At 40.6% G+C, this 26,428-nt stretch overlaps 1 protein-coding gene across 1 annotated transcript in view; it reads right to left on the bottom strand.

Moving 5' to 3' along the window:
- Positions 1–7,108: 7,108 nt before the first annotated feature.
- The window catches only part of GRIK5 (glutamate ionotropic receptor kainate type subunit 5), a 387,182-nt gene continuing 367,862 nt past the window's right edge, over positions 7,109–26,428 (bottom strand). Inside the window, exons 18-19 of the mRNA XM_053691035.1 lie at positions 17,847–17,968; positions 7,109–7,906 (exon numbers count right to left, since the gene is read on the bottom strand). Of these exons, the coding sequence (XP_053547010.1) occupies positions 7,451–7,906; positions 17,847–17,968 (578 nt within the window). The 3' untranslated portion in view covers positions 7,109–7,450. The remainder of the gene's footprint in view (positions 7,907–17,846; positions 17,969–26,428) is intronic.

Here is a 26,428-nt window from a genome sequence, read left to right as displayed (position 1 = left end):
GGATGCTCCGTGTCGGATGTCTTCAAGATGGACCCGCTCTGCTCCGGATGGAAGAAGATAGAAGATTTTGCCTGGATGAAGACTTCTGCCGGTCTGGATGTCCTCTTCTGGCCGGATCGGATGAAGACTTCTGCCCCTCTGGACGTCCACTTGTGCCCGGCTGGGTGAAGACAGCTCAAGGTAGGGTGATCTTCAAGGGGTTAGTGTTAGGTTTTTTTAAGGGGGGATTGGGTGGGTTTTAGGGTAGGATTGGGTGTGTGGGTGGTTTTAATGTTGGGGGGTATTGTATTTTTTTACAGGTAAAAGAGCTGATTACTTTGGGGCAATGCCCTGCAAAAGGCCCTTTTAAGGGCTATTTGTAATTTAGTGTAGGGTAGGGAATTTTATTATTTTGGGGGGCTTTATTATTTTATTAGGGGGATTAGATAAGGTGTAATTAGTTTTAAAAAATTGTAATTCTTTTTTATTTTCTGTAATTTAGTGGGGGGGTTTTTGTACTTTAGTTTATTTAATTTAATTGTAGTTAATTGTAGGTAATTTATGTAATTCATTTAATGATAGTGTAATTGTAATTTAGGTTAGGATTTATTTTACAGGTAAATTTGTACTTATTTTAACTAGAAAGTTATTAAATAGTTAATAACTATTTAATAACTATTCTACCTAGTTAAAATAAATACAAAGTTGCCTGTAAAATAAATATAAATCCTAAGCTAGCTACAATGTAACTATTAGTTATATTGTAGATAGCTTATGGTTTATTTTATAGGTAAGTATTTAGTTTTAAATAGGAATAATTTAATTAATTATAAATTTATTTAGATGTATTTAAATGATATTTAAGCTAGGGGGGTGTTAGGGTTAGACTTAGGTTTAGGCGTTAATAAATGTAATATAGTTGCGGCGACGCTGGGGGGGGGCAGATTAGGGGTTAATAAATATAATGTAGGGTTCGGCAATGTTGGGGGCAGTAGATTAGGGTTTCATAGGGATAATCTAGGTGGTGGCGGTGTCCGGAGCGGCAGATTAGGGGTTAATAATATAATGTAGGTGGCAACAATGTCGGGTGCGGCAGATTAGGGGTTAATAAGTGTAATATTAGAGGTGTTTAGACTCGGGGTTCATGTTAGGGTGTTAGGTGCAGACATAACTTTTATTTCCCCATAGGAAACAATGGGGCTGCGTTAGGAGCTCACGCTGATTTTTTGCAGGTGTTAGGTTTTTTTTTCAGCCAGCTTAGCCCCATTGTTTCCTATGGGGAAATCGTGCACGAGCACGTTTAGCCAGCTTACCGCTACCGTAAGCGTGCTGGTATTACAGTGAGATGTGGAGCTAAATTTTGCTCAACGCTCACTTTTCTGAGGCTAACGCCGGCTTGAAGAAAACCTGTAATACCAGCTTTGTCTTAAGTGAGCGGTGAGGAAAAAAAGGCTTGTTAGACCCGCACACCATTACCGACTAAAACTTGTAATCTAGCCATTTGTGTTCCCATTTTAAGCCTTATTCCTGGGTCTTATAACATTTAAGAATCTGCAACCTGATGTAAGGGCTTGCATCTGAGAGATCGGAAGTAGCAGACCAGATGCTCTAAGGATGCAGTATAGGTGCTCTTAAATCACACCCTGAGTAGTCCTACTATTTTGGACATACTAGGATGGATATATGGTGATCTGAGCTGATTTTGCATGGCCGCAGGTTTCCTAAAAAGAAACCAGGGCAGAAATAGAGGTAGTAGGATTTACCTACCAATTCAGGATCAGCCTGCAAGACAGTTCCTGGAGAAACATATTGCAGATTTCACAGGGTCTGATATGCCGAAGCTTGCTGGCATGGAGAGAAATCATGCAAAATCTTTGGGATTTTGTTTAGACCTTATATTGTAATGTAGGCGTCTCTCTTTCACATCAAGGACCCTGCATAGTGAGTTAAATATCTTTCAAACAAAAATGTGTGTTTCTAACATTTTTTTACGGACCTCTCCTTACTGACGAGGGGTTTCGGCACAAGCGTGGGAACCTGCGCCGTCCGTAATTTCACCTCGCACATCGGGGTATTACATAAACCCCACCGGCAGTTCATAAAGTTCCGTAAGTCTGATAAACTAGCGATGTCCAGAAATGAGCCTAAAGACAAATTTCTGGAGTCGCCAGTGACTTACGGCACTTTAGAAACTGCCGGCGCCTAAGAAAAGTAAAGAAAATAACAAATCTCCCGTAAAAGTCTAACACGTCTCCCAAAAATAAGCCCGACACGTAAAACCCCTATATCCGCAATCCCCCCTCTCATTACTAATATTAAATGTATTAACCCCTAGACCAACAACCCCCCACAACGCAATATTAATTAAATTAATGTATTAACCCCTATAACCCCGCAAGTAATAACTAAATTATTAACCCCTAAATCCGCCAACCCCAACATCGCAAACTACCTATTAAAACTATTAACCCCTAATCAGCCATTAACCCACAACGCAATAAACCTAATAAAGTATTAACCCCTAAACGGCCATAGCCCACAACGCAATAAACCTAACCCCTAACCTAACCTAAACCCCCTAAATAAACTAAAATGACCTAATTTACAAAATACTAAAGTAAATTTACACTACTTTTAAAATACAAATAAACTAAGTATAAATTAAAGGGGCAGTCTAATCAAAATTCAGGAGTAGACTGTCCCTTTAAGCAAGAATTACAGAAAATAAAAAAAATCTAAGATTACAGAAAATAATAAATAAGATCACAAAATTTTAAATAAATTACACCTAATCCTTATGAAAATAAAAAAGCCCCCCCAAAATAAAAACACCCCCTAATCTAATAAACTACCAGTAGCCCTTAAAAGGACGTTTGCAGGGCATTGCCCCAAGATAATCAGCTCTTTTGCCTAAAAAATACACACAGCCCCCCCTACCAGTAAAAAAGCCCAACCACCAAACCCCCCCCCCCAAAAAAAAACTAACACTAAAAATGCTAAACTAACCATTGCCCTGAAAAGGGCATTTGTTGGGCATTGCCCTTAAAAGGGCATTCAGCTATTTTGCTGCCCACTCTATCTAAATAAAATAAATCCCCCCAAAAAACCCTTAAAAAACCCTAAGTCTAACCCCCAAGTGGTCCTCACCTGTCCTGAAGTTCAGCGGAGAAGGTCCTGTTCCAGGTGGTGAAGTTTTCTTCCAAGCTGTGACCTCTTCTTTCTTCTTCCAGGAACCAGCCGGCGCGGAGCGGAGGGCGGAGTTGAAGACTGATGACCGCGGAGATGAAGACCGGCGACTCTGGAACTGAAGACCGGCAACCGCGGAGCCATGGAGCGTGGAGGATCCTCTTCATACGATCTCCGCCATACACTAAATAGGAATTCAAGGTACGCAATTAAAAATTGCGTCCCTTGAATTCCTATTGGCTGATTTGAGCCTTCAAATTCAAATCAGCCAATCGGATGAGACCTACTGAAATCCTATTGGCTGTTCAAACCAGCCAATAGAATTTCAGTAGCTCTTATCCTATTGGCTGATTTGAACAGCCAATAGGATTTCAGTAGCTCTCATCCGATTGGCTGATTTGAATTTGAAGGCTCAAATCAGCCAATAGGAATTCAAGGGACTTCATTTTTAATCGCGTACCTTGAATTCCTATTCAGTGTATGGCGGAGATCGTATGAAGAGGATCCTCCACGCTCCATGGCTTAGCGGTCACCGGTCTTCAGTTCCAGAGTCGCCGGTGTTCATCTCCGCGGTCATCGGTCTTCAACTCCGCCCTCCGCTCCGGCTGGTTCCTGGAAGAAGAAAGAATAGGTCGCTGCTTGGAAGAAGACTTCACCGCATGGAACAGGACCTTCTCCGCTGAACTTCAGGACAGGTGAGGACCACGTGGGGGTTAGACTTAGGGTTTTTTAAGGGGTTTTTGGAGGATTTATTTTATTTAGATAGGGTGGGCAGCAAAAGAGCTGAATGCCCTTTTAAGGGCAATGCCCAACAAATGCCCTTTTCAGGGCAATGGGTAGTTTAGCGTTTTTAGTGTTAGTTTTTTTTGGGGGGGTTTACTGGTAGGGGGGGCTGTGTGTATTTTTTAGGCAAAAGCTAATTATCTTGGGGCAATGCCCTGCAAAAAGTCATTTTAAGGGCTACTGGTAGTTTATTAGATTAGAGGGTGTTTTTATTTTGGGGGGGCTTTTTTATTTTCATAGAGATTAGGTGTAATTTATTTAAAATTTTGTGATTTTATTTATTATTTTCTGTAATCTTAGATTTTTTTATTTTCTGTAATTCTTGCTTAAAGGGACAGTCTACTGAATTTTGATTAGACTGCCCCTTTAATTTATACTTAGTTTATTTGTATTTTAAAAGTAGTGTACATTTTTTTTATATTTAATAGTAACTTTAGTATTTTTTAAATTAGGTAATTTTAGTTTATTTAGGGGGGGTTAGGTTTATTGCGTTGTGGGCTATGGCGGTTTAGTGGTTAATACTTGATTAGGTTTATTGCATTGTGGGCTATGGCAGTTTAGGGGTTAATAGACTTTATTAGTTATTGCGGTGGGGGATTGCGGTTGACAGGTAGATAGACATTGCGCATGCGTTAGGTGTTAGTTTATTTTTGCAGGCATTTTCAGGAGTTACGGTGCTCCCATACTCAGCGCAAGGCCTGCTACGGCTGCCTTTTATGGCGAGGTAAAAATGAAGTAAGATTTCTCCATTTTCGCCACGTAAGTCCTTGCGCTGGATATTGGATACCGATTTATGACGCGGTTCCATGTTAGCCTATCGGAGAAATAATTGCGAGCGACGTGTGAAATATACGCACGTAACTTGTTTGCTACGCTGTATATGTAATACCAAAATTGCGTAAAATCTAGCGGCGGAGGATTTTGCGGGTGACGCTGCATATGTAATGGAGGCCCAGATGTCTTAGATCATCTCACCTAAGCAGCGAGCTCTCCTGCCACAGACACACTTACCACCTTAAAACTTTTAGCAAAACCTGATCAGGCTTTACATTTTACACATAGATCACCATAGAATTATTCTGGCCACCACTATTAATCAAGATACAATATGATTCTTCAAAGAAATAGGTAGAATACAGTATTTATATAAAATACTCCCAATCAAGTAAGGCCTGCAAAACAGCTCATTTTAAATGAGCAGAATAAGAAAGCTACTTTTATATTACATCTGTTTTTTGTACAGATTTCATATCTTCCATAGGGCGTTTGACGTTAATTTTAGATGGATTGATATTTTTTGTTTTTTAGCTGCTGTAAAAAGCAAATATATTTAATTCTCTAGAAGGATGCAATTTTCTTCCCCGGCACTATCAATGCAAATTAAATTTCAGTAAATGTATAAATCTGATAAAATAAGGCTTTAATATTTTTTCTTGCAACATAAATAACAATTGCAACATGCGCTCCCTCAAATTAGGACAAATTTGTATTTGGTCCTTTCATAAAAAAGGCCAAACTAACACAATTACCTTTCGATTAAATTTCCCTAATCTGATGGCAACAAACATCTTATTGTTGCCACACCTGATCTATTCCACACCATAGGATGTGAAAGAGTTCATGAAATAATGTAATCTTTTAACCTTGGGGCAATCTTCAGCACTTGGTGGACTGGCTAGATGATGGACCACAAAATGTTGTTTTGTTTGTAGACTACATTTTGAGCCCCCTGTTATAAGAGGGGAGGGGGGGGGTGACTGGACCCTGGATTTAACTGATTTCCATTCTCCAGATAAAGCTGCATGAAGGGCTGTTAGACTTCTGCCCTGTAACATATTTGCATTGTTACCATGTTCAGGCTTTCGCTAAAGTTTTATTGCCACAGTGATCTTATCATTGAGTGTTTAGCCTTTGTCAGATCATTGTAATTTGCATCAGTAAGTGCAGTATTTATCCTTTTTTTTATTTATCCTATTATAACAGCTTGGTCTGTTTTTTTAACCAGGATTGTTATTTGGGAAAGTCATTCATTTTTCTGAAGAAAATAAATTATTTCCATGTGTACAACAATATAACATTCATTAAAGTGAACAGCTCTGTATAAACATGGGAAAGTTTATATAGGTGGTTTAAATGGAACTCGATATGCCCTTGACACTGGTAATATGCACTAACCTAAGCTATTGTAAGGAAAATACTATATGGAGCAATGAGCTTTAGTAAGAGGGATCTTCCCTAACCACTGTACCCATATGTGTTACTTCTGGAATTCTTGTAAAATCCACACCTCATCATCTTATACATAGATATTAGTGATCATATGTTATTATTGAATACGAGATTGTGTACTTTTCTTCTGCCAGCATTCGGGTAAATACCCTCATTATCAACTCCATAATGTTTATAGCAACTCCCTCCTATTTCTAAGAGAATCTCACCAACCAGTAGTTGTTTTAGCTTGTGAAACCAAGGTTAGGGGTGGAGGGCTGCATTGGTGGGGGTATCACTGTTTCTAATAATAGATTCTGCCTTTATTATTTAAATCCCCCACAGCTTTTAAGTCTCTTTTTGTCCTGAAAGGACCACCTCATAAATATATAGATTTTTATACATTTGCTTTAATGTTTGTTAATCCCTAGAACTGCAAATGTCACCAGCTATGTATTTTTAGAAAACTAATGTAAAAAGCACCAAATCCATTAAAGTTAAGAATGCATATTAAGTAGCTAAAACTAGCCATCTGTCTGATAACTCTATGGGTTCCTTTTATATAGGCAGACGCAGTAGTAGCACAAAAAGACAGACAATAAAACATTTGCCACTTCTTATCATTCATTTGTATCAAAGTTGTAAGTAGTATGGTGTGGGTTCAATTACGTTGAATTTTTTTACCCCTTCACCAAATACACCCAATTTCTACCTTACAGGAAGGAATTATCTATAAAAAAAGAGGATGCACAGTAATATATATATATACTTGTAGAAATATATATATTAACAAAAGTACTCCCTACTTTTATATCAACCCCCTCCCCACCACCAGGGCGATATACTGCTGAAGGTGGGCAGGTCTTTTTCAGGTTCCCATCATATGCCTTAGTTGCTGGAGGTATTCACCAAGTCTCAAAATCTCCAATTATTCATGATACTGTAGCCATTACCTCCACCCACAAACACATAAATCCTTGTAGGGCTTTTTTAGAAGACATCATAGAGCAGTAACAAATGGGGAGGGGAACTCTGGCACACATAGGGTGGGAGGGAATAGTTTATTTCGCACGCACAGCGTACATTGTAAAAGACTGAGGCATCGCAGTGTTTCTGATGAATACAGAGGAGGCTTAAAAAAGACCCTCACCCAAAACAAAATATTGGGAGGAACAAGGAGAAGGAGGAGATATTCAAGGTCCATTTGCCCTAATGTTCTCTCCTTAAAGTACCTCCTCTTCTAATCCAAGTTGTCTATTCATTAATTGGTCTCCATGAGACCAAAATCCCTGCTTCACTCAGGGGCTCCAGCATCTAGAGGGTCTGCTAGTCTCCGGTGGTGTGAAAGTGGGGTGAGGTTTTCTGGAGTAGGAGGAGGGGGAGGTTTGGGAGACTGAGGGGGCCTAGGCACCGGTGGGGGGCCTCGTAGAGTCTGTATCCGCCGGCACTCCTGGCAGATTCTAAAGTGTGCACATCCTCCCCGGCCAGAGGAAGATGGAGGATCCTCATGGAGCCGTTGAGCTCCTGGAGCAGGTGGAGGGTGAGGTGGGGCAGGGGGGTGCTGGTGGGATTGGTAGAGACGCCCATTGCAGAGGCGAGTCTCTCGTGTGGCACGTGGTGGTCGGCTAAGTGAAAGCAGAGTTCTTCCATGCAGATGGCGGGCTGGTCGGCGCCGATGCCTTGAACGAGAAGTCTTCTTACAGGATACAGCACTTCGCAGCTCACTCAACATCTCTTGGCATACTGAGATCTAACAAGAATAAAATGGAATTAAAATAGGAGAAAATACAAAAGAAAAACGACAAAGTAGAATAATATACCTCTATGTCTCTGCAGGGAGGATGCAGTTTAATCTACTTAAATCTTAGTTTAAATCCCAGCACATTTCTAAAATAATAAAAGTATTTTAGAAACAATTCTACCACTGAGTGTTTTTTCGCAGTTTGCCTGGGAAACCAAAAGGAACTAATAAAACGCAAACCTTTTGAATTTAGGTGGTTCAACAAACCTCTAGAACAGGGGTGCTCAACCTTGTCTGCCAGAGGTTTTGGAACTACATTTCCCATGGTGCTCAGCCAGCTTAAAGGGACAGTGTACACCAATTTTCATATAACTTCCATGTGATAGACATTTTTATAAAGAAGAATATGCACAGATACTGATCTTAAAATCCAGTTTATAACCTTTTACAAACTTACTTAAAAGCTCCCAGTTTAGCACTGTTGATGAGGTTAGGCTGGGACACCCTCTAAAATGGGCTGAGAAAGCAGTTAGAGTAGACACTCCCCCCCACCCCTGCACATGAAAAGACAGATTACAGACTCCTGCTTTCCTGTTTATGTAAACGCACATGTACATCTGATACTTGGTTATGAATCTGAAAATCAGCACAATGTTATTAAAAAAACAGAATTTATGCTTACCTGATAAATTACTTTCTCCAACGGTGTGTCCGGTCCACGGCGTCATCCATAACTTGTGGGAATATTCTCCTCCCCAACAGGAAATGGCAAAGAGCACAGCAAAAGCTGTCCATATAGTCCCTCCCAGGCTCCGCCCCCTCAGTCATTCGACCGACGGACAGGAGAAAAAAAGGAGAAACCATAGGGTGCCATGGTGACTGTAGTTAAAGAAAGAAATTGATCAAACCTGATTAAAAACCAGGGCGGGCCGTGGACCGGACACACCGTTGGAGAAAGTAATTTATCAGGTAAGCATAAATTCTGTTTTCTCCAACATTGGTGTGTCCGGTCCACGGCGTCATCCATAACTTGTGGGAACCAATACCAAAGCTTTAGGACACGGAAGAAGGGAGGGAGCAAATCAGGTTACCTAAACAGAAGGCACCACGGCTTGCAAAACCTTTCTCCCAAAAATAGCCTCCGAAGAAGCAAAAGTATCAAATTTGTAGAATTTGGCAAAAGTGTGCAGAGAAGACCAAGTCGCTGCCTTGCATATCTGATCAACAGAAGCCTCGTTCTTGAAGGCCCAAGTGGAAGCCACAGCCCTAGTAGAGTGAGCTGTGATTCGTTCGGGAGGCTGCCGTCCGGCAGTCTCGTAAGCCAATCGGATGATGCTTTTCAGCCAAAAGGAAAGAGAGGTAGCAGTAGCTTTTTGACCTCTCCTCTTGCCAGAATAAACGACAAATAGAGAAGACGTTTGTCTGAAATCCTTTGTTGCTTCTAAATAGAACTTTAAAGCACGGACTACATCTAAATTGTGTAACAAACGTTCCTTCTTTGAAACTGGATTCGGGCACAAAGAAGACACAAATATTTCCTGGTTAATATTCTTGTTGGAAACAACTTTTGGAAGGAAACCAGGTTTAGTACGCAAAACAACCTTATCTGAATGGAACACCAGATAGGGTGGATTACACTGCAGAGCAGATAATTCAGAAACTCTTCTAGCAGAAGAAATAGCAACCAAAAACAGAACTTTCCAAGATAACAACTTGATATCTATGGAATGTAAGGGTTCAAACGGAACCCCTTGAAGAACTGAAAGAACTAAATTCAGACTCCAGGGAGGAGTCAAAGGTCTGTAAACAGGCTTGATCCTGACCAAAGCCTGAACAAAAGCTTGAACATCTGGCACAGCTGCCAGTCGTTTGTGTAACAAGACAGATAAAGCAGAAATCTGTCCTTTTAGAGAACTCGCTGACAATCCCTTATCCAAACCTTCTTGGAGAAAGGAAAGGATCCTAGGAATTTTAATCTTACTCCATGAGAATCCCTTGGATTCACACCAACAGATATATCTTTTCCATATTTTATGGTAAATCTTTCTAGTCACAGGTTTTCTGGCTTGTACCAGAGTATCTATCGCAGAATCCAAAAACCCACGTTTAGATAAAATCAAGTGTTCAATTTCCAAGCAGTCAGCTGGAGAGAAACTAGATTTGGATGTTCGAATGGACCTTGTACTAGCAGATCCTGTCTCAAAGGTAGCTTCCATGGTGGAGCTGATGACATATTCACCAGGTCTGCATACCAAGTCCTGCGTGGCCACGCAGGAGCTATCAAAATCACCGAGGTCTTCTCCTGTTTGATCCTGGCTACCAGCCTGGGAATGAGAGGGAACGGTGGAAACGCATAAGCTAGGTTGAAGGCCCAAGGCGCCACCAATGCATCCACTAGAGTCGCCTTGGGATCCCTGGATCTGGACCCGTAGCAAGAAACCTTGAAGTTCTGACGAGACGCCATCAGATCCATGTCTGGAATGCCCCATAATTGGGTCAACTGCCCACTCCCCCGGATGGAAAGTCTGACGACTCAGATAATCCGCCTCCCTGTTGTCTACTCCTGGGATGTGGATCGCAGATAGATGGCAGGAGTGATCCTCCGCCCATTTAATGAATTTGGTCACCTCTCTCATCGCCAGAGAACTCCTTGTTCCCCCCTGATGGTTGATGTAAGCAACAGTCGTCATGTTGTCTGATTGGAATCTTATGAATCTGGCCTTTGCTAGTTGAGGCCAAGCCTGGAGAGCATTGAATATCGCTCTCAGTTCCAGAATGTTTATCAGGAGAAGAGACTCTTCCCGGGACCATAGACCCTGAGCTTTCAGGGAATCCCAGACCGCGTCCCAGCCTAATAGACTGGCGTCGGTCGTGACGATGACCCACTCTGGTCTGCGGAAGCTCATTCCCTGGGACAGGTGATTCTGGGTCAGCCACCAACGGAGTGAGTCTCTGGTCTTCTGATCTACTTGAATCATTGGAGACAAGTCTGTATAGTCCCCATTCCACTGTTTGAGCATGCACAGTTGTAATGGTCTTAGATGAATTAGTGCAAAAGGAACTATGTCCATTGCTGCAACCATCAACCCTACTACTTCCATGCACTGAGCTATGGAAGGCCGTAGAACAGAGTGAAGAACTTGACAAGCGTTTAGAAGCTTTGACTTTCTGACATCTGTCAGGAAAATCTTCATTTCTAAAGAATCTATTATTGTCCCCAAGAAAGGGACTCTTGTCGACGGAGACAGGGAACTTTTTTCTATGTTCACCTTCCACCCGTGAGATCTGAGAAAGGCTAGAACAATGTCTGTGTGAGTCTTTGCTTTTGAAAGAGACGACGCTTGAATTAGGATGTCGTCCAAGTAAGGTGCCACTGCAATGCCCCTTGGTCTTAGAACCTCTAGAAGGGACCCGAGCACCTTTGTGAAAATCCTTGGAGCAGTGGCTAGTCCGAATGGGAGAGCCACGAACTGGTAATGTTTGTCCAGAAAGGCGAACCTTAGGAACTGATGATGATCTTTGTGGATAGGAATTTGTAGATACGCATCCTTTAGATCCACAGTAGTCATAAATTGACCCTCCTGGATTGTAGGTAAAATCGTTCGAATAGTTTCCATTTTGAACGATGGCACTCTGAGAAATTTGTTTAGAATTTTTAAATCCAGAATTGGTCTGAAAGTTCCCTCTTTTTTGGGAACTACAAACAGATTTGAGTAAAACCCCAGACCTTGTTCCACAGTTGGAACTGGGTGTATCACTCCCATTTTTAACAGGTTTTCTACACAATGTAAGAATGCCTGTCTCTTTATTTGGTTTGAAGATAAGCGAGACATGTGGAACCTTCCCCTTGGGGGTAGTTCCTTGAATTCTAGAAGATAAACCTGAGAGACTATTTCTAGTGCCCAGGGATCCTGAACATCTCTTGCCCAAGCCTGAGCAAAGAGAATGAGTCTGCTCCCTACTAGATCCGGTCCCGGATCGGGGGCTACCCCTTCATGCTGTTTTGGTAGCAGCAGCAGGTTTCTTGGCCTGCTTACCCTTGTTCCAGCCTTGCATCGGTTTCCAAGCTGGTTTAGTCTGGGAAGCATTACCCTCTTGTCTAGAGGCTGCAGAGTTGGAGACCGGTCCGTTCCTGAAATTGCGAAAGGAACGAAAATTGGACTTATTCTTAGCCTTGAAAGGCCTATCTTGTGGGAGGGCATGGCCCTTACCCCCAGTGATGTCTGAAATAATCTCTTTCAATTCTGGCCCAAAGAGGGTCTTACCTTTGAAAGGGATATTAAGCAATTTTGTCTTGGAAGATACATCCGCTGACCAAGACTTTAGCCAGAGCGCTCTGCGCGCCACAATTGCAAACCCTGAATTTTTCGCCGCTAATCTCGCTAACTGCAAAGCGGCATCTAAAATAAAGGAATTAGCTAACTTAAGTGCGTGAATTCTGTCCATAACTTCCTCATACGGAGTCTCTCTACTGAGCGATTTTTCTAGTTCTTCGAACCAGAACCACGCTGCTGTAGTGACAGGAATAATACATGAAATAGGTTGAAGGAGGTAACCTTGCTGTACAAAAATCTTTTTAAGCAAACCCTGAAATTTTTTATCCATAGGATCTTTGAAAGCACAATTGTCCTCAATAGGAATGGTCGTGCGTTTGGCTAGTGTAGAAACCGCCCCCTCGACCTTAGGAACTGTTTGCCATAAGTCCTTTCTGGGGTCAACCATGGGAAATAATTTCTTAAATATAGGAGGAGGGACAAAAAGGTATGCCTGGCTTCTCCCACTCCTTATTCACTATGTCCGCCACCCGCTTGGGTATTGGAAAAGCGTCGGGGTGCACCGGGACCTCTAGGAACTTGTCCATCTTGCACAATTTTTCTGGGATGACCAGATTGTCACAATCATCCAGAGTAGATAGCACCTCCTTAAGCAGTGGAGATGCTCTAATTTAAATTTAAATGTCACAACATCAGGTTCTGCCTGCTGAGAAATTCTTCCTGAATCAGAAATTTCCCCATCTGACAAAAACTCCCTCATTGCCACTTCAGATTGGTGTGAGGGTATGACAGAAAAATTATCATCAGCACCTTCCTGCTCTACAGTGTTTAAAACAGAGCAATCACGCTTTCTCTGAAATGCTGGCATTTTGGATAAAATATTTGCTATGGAGTTATCCATTACTGCCGTCAATTGTTGCATAGTAACAAGCATTGGCGCAATAGAAGTACTAGGGGTCTCCTGCGTGGGCAAAACTGGTGTAGACACAGAAGGAGATGATGTAGAACTATGTCTACTCCCTTCATCTGAGGAATCATCTTGGGCAACTTTACTATCTGTGACAGTACTGTCCTTACTTTGTTTGGACGCTATGGCACAATTATCACACATTTTAGAAGGGGGAGACAAATTGGCTTCCATACATACAGAACATGATCTATCTGAAATCATAGACATGTTAAACAGGCTTAAACTTGTTAATAAAGTACAAAAAACGTTTTAAAACAAAACCGTTACTGTCTCTTTAAATTTTAAACAGGGCACACTTTATTACTGAATATGTGAAAAACTATGAAGGAATTATTCAATCTTAACCAAATTCACCACAGTGTCTTAAAGCATTCAAAGCATTGCACCCCAAATTTCAGGCTGTTAACCCTTAAAATGTGGAAACCGGAGCCGTTTACAATTTTAACCCCCTTACAGTCCCAGCCCCAGCCTTTGCTGTGACTTCACCAAACCCAGGGGAGTATACGATACCAAATGAAGCCTTCTAGGAACCTTTTCAATGAATTCCAGACCCACACACATGCAGCTGCATGTACTGATCTCAAAAGTAACTGCGCAGTAATGGCGCGAAAATGAGGCTCTGTCTACTACAGAGAAAGGCCCTTCCTGACTGGGAAGGTGTCTAAACAAGTGCCTGACGTAAAAAACGTTCCCCAAATTTATAAAAGTGTGAAAATCAACTTCAAACTGTATAAAATACCTAAATAAAGCAATCGATTTAGCCCATAAAAGTGTCTACCAGTTTATAGCCCATATTAAGCCCTTTATTCTGTTTGAGGCTAAGAAAATGGCTTACCGATCCCCATGAGGGGAAAAATGACAGCCTTCCAGCATTACACAGTCTTGTTAGAAAAATGGCTAGTCATACCTTAAGCAGAAAAGTCTGCAAACTGTTCCCCCCAACTGAAGTTCTCTCAGCTCAACAGTCCTGTGTGGGAACAGCAATCGATTTTGTTACTGCTGCTAAAATCATACTCCTCTCATAAACAGAACTCTTCATCTCTTTCTGTTTCAGAGTAAATAGTACATACCAGCACTATTTTAAAATAACAAACTCTTGATAGTAGAATAAAAACTACAACTAAACACCACATACTCTTCACCATCTCCGTGGAGATGCTACTTGTTCAGAGCGGCAAAGAGAATGACTGGGGGGGCGGAGCCTGGGAGGGACTATATGGACAGCTTTTGCTGTGCTCTTTGCCATTTCCTGTTGGGGAGGAGAATATTCCCACAAGTTATGGATGACGCCATGGACCGGACACACCAATGTTGGAGAAATAAGAAAAACTATACATTTTTACAAAAACACTCCCAGATGGGCTATATAAATGGATCATCTACAAAACATTTATGCAAAGAAAAATTCAGTGTACAATGTCCCTTTAAAGTATCTGAACATCATAAGAAATGCTGACCGAGCATCATGTGAAATGTAGTAACAAAACCTTAAGACTATTGACTCTGCAGCACAGTAGAAATACTGACGGTGCACTGCTGGTCCCAAGTGGAACTCGTCGCTAAGCAGTGCAAGTCACAAGACAAAGATGTGACTAGTTTGGATCAGTGACATTTTATGCTTGGGACTAGCAGTGCACCACAAGGCCCAAGTGATATTTCCATTGTGTGTTTAACCTCATTGCAGGGGTTAAACACGCAGTGCTGGTGAGAGGTAAAACACAGCTGATCCAATCAGCAGCTCTAGTTGCACATCTGAGTCGTGTGATTTGCACTGTTGACTGGAAGTTTCCACTTCGTACCAGCAGTGCACCGCGAGTCCCAAGCAGTATTTTTACTGTGTATTTAACTCCATTGCAGGGGTTAAACAAACAGTACTGCAGGGCTGATAGTCTTAAAATCTGTTAGATCAAGTAATTTTTTGACTATAATACCCCTTTAATAACACTCAAAAAGTGGTGATTTTACCCCTTTAGTATACAGTAGGTTTTAGTGGACAGCTGGTTAAATCACTAGAGTCTCTACGGCAGAATGTCCAAAACGCGTCAGCTGGTCTGACAGATACACCAACCTTTTATGGCACACTACTAGTTTGTTTTTAACATTGTGGAAAAATAAAGATACTTTGAAAGTCTCAGAGTTCAAATACTTTCTCCTAAATATCTCTAGTTCAGATAACTGACAACTGCATTTGTCTACATGGCCAGTAAATGCACACAGTTGTGCCACAAGAGATCAGTATACTAGTGCAGAAATAAAACGTATCTGCAGGTTAAAAGGAATAGAATTTCACATTACATTCTATCGGTGCTATTTTACATCTGTATGACCAAATCTCAATTTCTTTCCTGGTGGCATATACATTTAAACCATTTCTTTATAACATATTCCTTTGCCTGGTATTAAAGGGACATTAAATTGCCAGAGTGGATCGCAAATATCCAGAGGTAGGGTCTAATAGTGCGTCTTGCCGCTCATGGCAAGACACCTGCTATTATAGCCACACAGTCCCTTAAGGAAATATAACGAACTAGTCCTAAAGCCCGTGTACACGGGCCATTTTTTGCAGTACAGCGGTCCCACCCCTTGCTCTCTCTCTATATCCCCTCTCTTTTACCCTCTCTTTCTCCCCTCTCTTTTGCTCTCTCTCTCCCCCCTCTCTTTTGCTGTCTCTCTCCCTCTTTTGTTGTCTCTCCCTCTCTTTTGCTCGCTCTCCCCACTCTCTTTTGCTCTCTCTCTCTCCCCCCTCTTTTGCTCTCTCTCTCCCCCCTCCTCTCTTTTGCTGTCTCTCTCCCCCCTCTCTTTTGCTCTATCTCCCCCCCTCTCTTTTGCTCTCTCTTTCTCCCCTCTCTTTTCCCCCTCTCTTTTGCTCTCTCTCTCCCCCCTCTCTTTTGCGCTCTCTCCCCCTCTCCCTTTTGCGCTCTCTCCCCCCTCTCTTTTGCTCTCTCTTTCTCCCCTCTCTTTTCCCCCTCTCTTTTGCTCTCTCTTTCTCCCCTCTCTTTTCCCCCTCTCTTTTGCTCTCTCTCTCTCCCCCTCTCCCTTTTGTGCTCTTTTCCCCCTCTCTTTTGCTCTCTCTCTCTCCCCCCTCTCTTTTGTGCTCTCTCCCCCCTCTCTTTTGTGCTCTCTCCCCCCTCTCTTTTGTGCTCTCTCCCCCCCTCTCTTTTGTGCTCTCTCCCCCCTCTCTTTTGTGCTCTCTCCCCCCTCTCTTTTGTGCTCTCTCCCCCCTCTCTTTTGTGCTCTCTCCCCCCTCTCTTTTGTGCTCTCTCCCCCCTCTCTTTTGTGCTCTCTCCCCCCTCTCTTTTGTGCTATCTCCCCCCCTCTCCTTTGCTCACTCTCCCCAATCTCTTTTGCTCACTCTCCCCAATCTCTTTTGCTCACTCTCCCCAATCTCTTTATCCCCCTCTTCTGCTCTCACTATCCCCTTCTTTTTAGAGCTCTCTGTCTTATGATCACGCCTGGGCCCCGTCCACACCACGCCTGTCGGCCACGCCCACTCCACCACACGCCGGGGGAAGACAGTTAGAAGGCCAGGTGTGTTTGTCCTCGTGCGCAGTCTCTACTGCGCATGACGGCTTCAGACAAACACACTTGGCCTTTTATAATATAGGATATGAAACCCAAATTGTTTCTTCCTTGATTATGACAGAGCATGAGATTTCTATTTTACTTCTATTCTAATTTTTTCTATGTTCTCTTTATATCTTTTGCTGAAAAGCAGGGACAAATGCTTAGAAGCCAGCCCATTTCCGGGGCACCCCTAGTCCAAAAGGATGATCTTCTTGGAGTGATTCTGAAGTAATTGATGACTCCAGACTAGTCATCAGAAGACATCCTGAAGTATGCCCACAGGCGGAAATATTTCAATGAGGTGACTCTAGAGTAATTCACTGACTGTTCATGCTTGTGAAGTAATCAGTAAGGTCATCTGCTAATCATTCTGAAGTCATCACTCAAATGTTTTTTTACCTTAGCTGATAACGTTACAAGTCTGATGATGTCTGATGATGTGAAAATGACTTCTAAAGTAGTTTGGTGATCATCAAATGACTCCAGGATGGTTTCTAAAATAATCCTCTTTGTCTTGGTTCTATATGGCAGCAGTTTTGCAAGAATGTTAACCATTTGCAAGAACACTATATGGCAGCACTGTTTCCTGCCATCTAGTGCTTCAGACAGCTACAGAGGTATCTCTTCAACACAGGATATCATGGGAATGAAGCAAATTTGATAATTGAATTAAATTGTATACTCTGTCTGAATCACAAAATATTTTTTGGGGGGTTTCATGTCCCTTTTTAAACTCAAACTAATATACTCCTGGTTGTCATTGACTATCACAATTCTGACCAGGACTCAGTCTGTGGCATCTACAACACATTTGGTCACGACTACAACATGGCGGCCCCACCCATGTCACAGCTATGGCATTTCCCAATGCTGCCCCATCCATAAGTTCTCTCATCTTCCTCTTCCCGAAAAGTTTGATTGAAATTTAGGGAGGTATGAAGCAGTCAGAACATTTTACTATGTAGTTTTAAAATACATAAAATCTTTATGAAGGAATAAGATGACAGTTTAAGTTAACTCTTTCACTACACTGGTATTCTATTCAATCTGTTTTCCTGTAAACACCATAATATGTATCTCTCACAGGACAAGACTTGCTCATGTCACTTAGAATGTTTTAGATTCCTCTTTATAGTCTCACCTCTTCATTGTCGACAGAACGTCGCGTTGACCAGACAAACTCCATAATTGCCACAAAAACAGCGATGATCAGGCCACAAATAAGAACTACAAAAATACCTCCAATATTCTCCATCCCCAGCCCTATGTGTCAGAGAGAATCAGACAATTATTCACAAATACAGATAACAAAAACAGACATGACAACAAGAAGAAAGCATCAAAGAAAGTGAGTGAAACAAACAAATAAAACAGAGAAAATGTGAACTGTCACACTAAGACACAGCATAACAACAGGAGTGTGATCTTTAAAGAGATTCTGTTAGAAAATGTACAATTAAAGGGATTCTATGCTATAAAATTGGTTTCCATTTAATTTGTTTTCAGTGATTTGTTATACAAGGGAATGAGAAATAACTCCTTTTATTTTTGTATACGTAATAGCCATTTTAAAAAAAAAAAAATTCTAAATGAAACCACACCCCAATCAAATGGGAGAGCAGACCTCATTATCTTATTTACTTATTATTTATTTACCACAAAGCCCTCCTTATCTTATCACTCACTGTATGCACAAAGAGCAAATGAAAATTAACATTTTAATACCTTTCTCTCCGACCCATCCCCACTGGAATTTGGTAATTAATCTGCTGCTTCCTGTTTACATATTTTTCAACAGTGAAAATGGCAGTACTGAAACTTTCAGTATAGTTTTAACATTTAACATTTAGCAAACACACGGCTAGATTTCGAGTTGTGCGTTAAGGTAACAAAGCAGCATTAAGAGGTCCTAACGCTGCTTTTTTATGCCCACTGGTATTACGAGTCTTGCAGGTTTAGGGGCACCGCACACTTCTTTGGCCTTACCGCAAAACGACTTACATAAACATTGTAAAGTCTTTTTTCTATGGGACTTCCATAGCGCCGATATTACGAGTCTGTCCTGGGAGGCCAAAAAGTGAGCGGTACACCCTACCCTGTCAAGAGTCCTAGCGCATTTAAAAGTCATTAGTTAAGAGATTTATGGTACAACGCCGTAACTCATAACTAACGTGCTAAAAAGTACACTAACACCCATAAACTACCTATTAACCCCTAAACCGAGGCCCTCCCGCATCACAAACACTATAATACATTTTTTAACCCCTAATCTGATTGAAACAGCCAATAGAATGTAAGCTCAATCCTATTGGCTGATTGGATCAGCCAATAGGATTGAACTTCAATCCTATTGGCTGATTGCATCAGCCAATAGGATTTTTTCTACCTTAATTCCGATTGGCTGATAGAATTCTATCAGCCAATCGAAATCTAAGGGACGCCATCTTGGATAACGTCACTTAAAGGTACCTTCATTTGTCTTTAGTCGTCGGATGAAGAGGATTCTCCGTGTTGGATGTCTTGAAGATGGAGCCGCTCCGCGTCGGATGGATGAAGATAGAAAATGCCGTCTGGATGAAGACTTCTGCCCGTCTGGAGGACCACTTCGCCCGGCTTGGATGAAGACTTCTCCCGACTTCGTTGAGGACTTCGACCTGGTTGGATGAAGACTTCTGCCGCTTCCTTGAGGATGGATGTCGGATCTTCAGAACAGTAAGTCGATCTTCAAGGGGTTAGTGTTAGGCTTTTTTAAGGGTGTATTGGGTGGTTTTATTTTTAGGTTAGGGACTTTGGGCCTGCAAAAGAGCTAACTGTCCTTTTAAGGGCAATGCCCATACAAATTCCCTTTTCAGGGCAATGGGGAGCTTAGGTTTTTTTAGATAGTATTTTATTTGGGGGGTTGTTTGTGTGGGTGGTGGGTTTTATTGTTGGGGGGGTTGTTTGTAATTTTTTTTTACAGGTAAAAGAGCTGACTACTTTGGGGCAATGCCCCGCAAAATGCCCTTTTAAGGGCTATTGGTAGTTTAGTTTAGGCTAGGGTTTTTTTATTTTGGGGGGGCTTTTTTTATTTTGATAGGGCTATTAGATAAGGTGTAATTAGTTTAAATATCTGTAATTTGTTTATTATTTTCTGTAATTCAGTGTTTGTTTGTTTTTGTACTTTAGCTAATTTAATTTAATTTATTTAATTGTATTTAATTTAGCAAATTTATTTAATTATAGTGTAGTGTTAGGTGTTATTGTAACTTAGGTTAGGTTTTATATTACAGATACTTTTGTATTTATTTTAGCTAGGTAGTTATTAAATAGTTAATAACTATTTAATATTTATTGTACCTAGTTAAAATAAACAAGTTACCTGTAAAATAAAAATAAACCCAAAGCTAGCTACAATGTAACTATTAGTTATATTGTAGCTAGTTTAGGGATTATTTTATAGGTAAGTATTTAGTTTTAAATAAGAATAATGTAGTTAATTATAGTAATTTTATTTAGATTTATTTAAATTATATTTAAGTTAGGGGGTGTTAGGGTTAGACTTAGGTTTAGGGGTTAATACATTTAGTATAGTGGTGGTGACGTTGGGGGCGGCAGATTAGAGGTTAATAAATGTAGGTAGGTGGCAGCGATGTCAGGGACGGCAGATTAGGGGTTAATAATATTTAACTAATGTTTGCGAGGCGGAAGTGCGGCGGTTTAGGGGTTAATATGTTTATTATAATGGTGGCGACGTTGGGAGCGGCAGATTAGGGGTTAATAAGTGTAGGTAGGTGGCGGCGACATTGAAGGCGGCAGATTAGGGGTTAATAAATATAATGTAGGTGGCGGCGATGTTGGGGGCAGCAAATTAGGGGTTTGTAAGTATAATGTAGGTGGTGGCGGTGTCCGGAGCGGCAGATTAGGGGTTAATAAATGTAATGCAGGTGTCGGGGGTGGCAGATTAGGGTTAATAAGTGTAAGATTAGGGGTGTTTAGACTCGGGGTTCATGTTAGGGTGTTAGGTGTAGACATAACTTTTATTTCCCCATAGGAATCAATGCGTTAATGAGTTTTACGCTGCTTTTTTGCAGGTGTTAGACTTTTTCTCAGCCGGCTCTCCCCGTTGATTCCTATGGGGAAATCGTGCACAAGCACGTACGACCAGCTCACCGCTGACTTAAGCAGCACTGGTATTGAAGTGTGGTAATGAGCACATTTTTGCTCAACGCTCACTTCTTGTCTTTTAACGACGGGTTTGTAAAAACCTGTAATACCAGCGCTGCATGTAAGTGAGCGTTGAGTGAAAACTGCTCTTTAGCACCGCACAGCCTCTAATGCAAAACTTGTAATCTAGCCGACATTTATTTTTAAGGTGCATTATCATAGCAAGAGACTGTATTTTTACATCTAGTAATAATCACTGCAACATCTAACTTTGTACTAAAAAACATAACATTATCAAAAAGCCTCCTTTGGTTCCTTATATTTTTGTACATTTGAGTAGACTGTAATTTTAGAAAACATTTGACACATTCATTGTGAGGCTAAAAAATAAAAAAACTTTGCTTAGTACATGAACAAATACAACACGCAGTCCCCAGGGTGGTGCACTTCCTCAGAGATATCTAGAACAACAAATACCATATACATAAATAATTCAATTGTAAACTTGCCACTATTTTTGCCAAACTATTTTTTTATAATTGCTGAAAACCTACAAGTATTTAAGCCAGTATTCTATTCCTGCTGAATTTCCAGTCTTCTTGTTTTATGTCTCGGGCCCCTTTACAATCATAAAATCTGACCTTAACATATTTAATGGTTCTTTTTTATTATTTAATTTATATTTGCTCCAGACAAAGAATTCTTATTAAAACGGAGTGTTAACCTTGCACCCCCAACCATATCCTACACTGTAGAGAGCTATGATGCAGCTCAATGTTTACAGATACTTAAACCTTCTACATCTTTTCTTAGAGAATTTAGTGAAGACGACCCTATGAAGCCTGCAAGATGATTTCCTTCCAACCTGATGAACATGTGAGAATCTACCCCAACACCCCTTTTTCTCAGCCCACAGAGATAAGTAGTAGGTAGATAAAATTATATCAAGGGCAATAAATACAATTTTAAAACAATATAAAACACCTGAAGTTATTAGAAAACATAGGTGTATGTGACTCAAAGAAGGGTTGCAGAGCAATGGTCTAATATGGGTATGGGGCTGACAGAAGAATTGCTGGGCCATAGAGCCTGATCTGAGGTCTAAGGTGGGTATGTTCCTTATAGAAGAAGATCTGGGCCATTAATATAATGTGTGCAATGGGCTGATTTATACTGAAAGACCAGGGGTCTGATGTGAGTATGTGGGCTATAGGATCTTATCTGAGTACTGATGTCACTGTGTGGCTGCATTTAATAGATAAGATGTATCAGTTGCTGTAGCAGCAAAATCCTGTATTTAATCAATTTGATGCCAGCACAGATTTGTGTTAAATGCAGCACAGTTCATATTTTTTATTTTAGTCTGAAGGTTCATGGTATAGTAAAATTAATATGTATATGTGTGTATATATATATATATATATATATATATATATATATATATATACACACAATTAAATGCATGAAGAGCTAATTGGTGGATGGGTATAAAATATGGTAGACACCGAGATAAGAGCAGACTTTGGGGCATATTTATCAAGCTTCGTATAAAGTTTGATGCCCCTGTTTCCGCGCGAGCCTTTAGGTTCGCCAGAGACAGAAGTTATGAAGCAGCGGTCTAAAGACCTGCTCTGAGGCAGCAGACAGAAATCAACCCAATTGAATATGATCGGGCTGTCGGCATTTATCGATGTGAAGAGGACATGATCCGCTATATCGGATCATGTCCGCTCGCACCATAATAAATAGGCCCCTTAAAATGAAACATGAAAAAAAAATAACAAAATAAGAATAATATGAGGAAATCTTGAAATACCATTCAAAGACATAGGTATTTTTAAAAACTATGAGACTCGGTGTGCAGCAGCTATCAGGGAAATGGTATAATTCAAAAAGGAACAAACTGCATGTGCAGGAAAAACACAAAAGCATAACAAAGCCATAATCTGTTTTTGGTAAAGAAAGAAATGAAGGCTGAAAAAATACAGCGCAATTAGCAATAAGGAAAAAGCTCAGGCTGTGAGCTCACCACTGACAAATGTGTGGGTTTGTAAAATATTGTCAAAGTGATCCAGGTGCAACAAATAGCTCAAATAAAAAGAAATATATATAGTTAAAATGAAATATACAGAATAAGGCTCCCTAGATGAAGGAATAATCACACAGAATTTTAAACCTTTGAACATCAGAATAAAAGCTTTTACTTTTTCTCACTAAAGATGAAACTGGCACACACAGAAAAATATGTGACCTCACCAGTTATAGTCAGTCCAGCGGTCAGTAACTTTCAATCCATATTTAAGTCCTAGTGCCTGATTCTCTAAAGCTCTCTGGACTAGTAAGATTATCTAAGAAGTCGTATCAGTACTGTGAGGTCTCAAAGAATTTTAGAACAGCAAAATTTAGCTTGAGAGATGTTTATCTCGCTAAGGGCCTGTGGATCTAAAGCTTTCCTCTCTGGCAAGATTGTCTAAGAAGTTGTGTCATTACTGTGAGGACCCACAAAGAATTTTAGAACCACAAAATTTAGCTTGAGAGCTGAATATTTTACTATGCAGGTTTGTGGATGCTAAAAAAAACAATGATTTTGTGTCAGGGTCGGATTGAGCCGCCTGCATACCGGGAAAAATCCTGGTGGACCGGCAGAGGCTGGGCTGGTGCATAAGTGAAAGCGGTGTAGTGGGGCGGGCATGTGTGGTTATCTCCGCCCATTGGAATCACGCTCCCTTCCCTGCTGGGCTGAATGCTGCCAGCCGCTGTTCCGGTGCTGTCAGTGGTGCAGGGATCCCTGGTGTAGCTGAGGGGAAGTTGTGCTAGTGTACAGTGCAGGAGAATTACAAGGTGACAGCTGAAGGTACCACTAGCTCTGAAACCCAGACGCCACAGCTACGGGAAGCAGCCACAAACCATAGCCTCCTTTGCAGAGCCCCGGTGTTGTAACTTATTTGGTCGCCGTCCCCATGGAGAACTGTCTCCCCTGCCGCTCGGCTAGTAGCCGCATCACTGCTTACATCATCGCCCATCACTTCCTTACAGATCCGCGCATATTGGGTTAAATAATTAGACCATCTGCAATTGCTGTGTCTGTATAACAGTCGTAAACTCTGCCTTTGTAACAATCATGATGACGTCACTACCAATGGTATTATCGTGGGTATTTCTGAAGCTCTAACACATAGTGATTATGGAATTAGTGAATGCCTGGCGCCATAGAACGCCGAATATTTTCATCTAAACAAGGTATGAAAAGTGGTCGCAATTATTTCCCCAATATGTATCTTAAAATGGATTGGGTGGGTAATTAGTAGAAGCTATACACATTATTCATAGTGGATAAGGTACACTGAATAAGGATGATTTTAAAATAGTATATTGATATTGGTGTATGTTTGTATCACTTATAATTTCAAATGTTGGCGTATAGATTTCAGTGTTGTAAATATGCACATTTATAAATAAATACATTGGTATTTCATGCCGAAACATTGACTTTATAGATGGAGTTTGATCCTATGTTGAATAAAATTTGGGGCTGGACTGGAGGGGGCATGGCTGGCCTGGGGGGGTGGAGCTTGGCTGGAGGGGGCATGGCAGGGCCGGTCTATACAAATTTCCAGGGCCGGTCTGATTTTCCAGTCCGGCCCTGTTTTGTATGATTTCTCTACCTGCCAACAAGTTTTTGGTCATCAGTCCCTGAGGTCCTGAATATAAAGGAGAAACATCTTCATTACAATATAATGTGGGGGAAAAGGTTTTGCATGATTTATCATTATACTTGCATTTTTTTCTGATAATCAAGTTTCTATAAAAGAAATCTGGGACAGCTCAGAACCTGCTCATGTGAACACCCAACTTCTCCCAGACCATTCAGATTCTGTCCTGAGCCTCCTGTTCTAAAATTGAAGGAGACAATATAGAGAAGCATGGAAATATTGGCGTAGATTACAAGTATTAGTGATATAGCATGCTAACACCTCTCAAGTTATTCAACAGGGCTTTTATTTTTGAGGTCAAACAAGTTAAAAGTAAGTGGTCCAGCAAAAGCTTGAGCATAACACAACTCACAACTTCTAATTTGAGCAGTGTTTATCTCGTTAAACATTATCTGGTACTTCTATTTTACCATGGACTTGTAATACCAAAATGTGCGCTATTCTGAAGGTGGGCCCACAATATAAGCCTTGCACTATTAATATTGCTCCACTTGTAATCTAGGCCTAAAATGCAATGTATGTGCCACTCTTTCACATCCAGAAGCCTGCATAGCTAGATAAATAGCTCTTAAGCTACAATTTGCCTTTCCAAAAATGATTTGAGGAACCTCACAGTGCTGATGAGACATCTTAGATAATCTTGCCAGAGCAGAGATTTTTAGACCACCCGGCCCTTAAAAGGACTCAGGCAAGAAGTAGATAAGAGTTCATTGTATTCAAAGCAGCTGCAAGAATACTCATTTTTTCACCAAACAAATAATATAAATTATAAAAGTGCAAAAAGTAAATGTTCTAATTTGTAACAATATTTTATTATTGTACTCTTAATTCTGCAAAAATGTGTTTGTAACAGACACAAAAAGGTTACTTAAAGGGACATTAAATCCAAATGTTTTCTTTAATGGTTAAGATAGAGAATACAATATTAAACAACATTCAAATTGACTTCTATTATCTAATTTGCTTAATTCGTTAGATATTGTTTGTTAAAGAAATAGCAATGTACATGGGTGAGCCAATCACATGAGGCAACTATGTTTAGCCACCAATCAGCAGCTACTGAGCCTATCTAGATATGCTTTTCAGCAAAGGATATCAAGAAAATGAAGCAAATTAGATAATAGAAGTAAATTATAAAGTTGTTTAAAATTGCATTCTCTATCTGAATAATGAAAGAAAAAATGTGGGTTTCGTGTCCCTTTAAAGGGACAGAAAGTGTACAATTGAATAGAAGCATTTTTGTAATTTTCTTCCATTAGCAAAAATGCATCAAGTAAAAGTCATTACTGTTTCAGCGGCATACGCACTTTTGCTATGTATGTCCAGAGCAAGTTGGCAGTGATGTGTATTGTGCAAAGACTTATTTTGTGTCATACTGCTAACTGTGGTGTTAGAATGCTGCTGCACTGGCCCTCACATATGAGTGTATGTCGCTTAAAATTAGTAATCATTTTTACTATAAGCATTTTCTATCCCTTTAAGGTCAGTTCCAGCAGCAGTACTATACTGGAAATGGTGAATATAAATAACCATTAACCCTTATATTTAACTATTTAAATTAAATTTTTCCCTCCTATGATAATCACTTATAAAATATAAATCCACATTATAAAGTGATTAAAGCTTGCATTTTTTTTGCAAAATTTATTCCAGTTAATAATATAGCTGTGGAATCTGTTGGCGCTCTACAAATAACCGATAGTAATAATAATAATAATAATATGTAAATACATTTTTTGGCATTTTATTCACAATCACCTAGATTCCGAGTTTTGCTCTAATCAGTGTGCGAAACTAACGCCAAAAAAGTTGCGCTATTTCATACTCCATAGAGCTGCCATTATGAGTTACTGAAAAGCCTCCTTGT

This window comes from Bombina bombina, chromosome 8, assembly GCF_027579735.1.
Source record: "Bombina bombina isolate aBomBom1 chromosome 8, aBomBom1.pri, whole genome shotgun sequence".
In the NCBI taxonomy this organism is placed as follows: Eukaryota; Metazoa; Chordata; class Amphibia; order Anura; family Bombinatoridae; genus Bombina; species Bombina bombina.
This window is presented reverse-complemented; position numbering and strand designations above follow the sequence as displayed.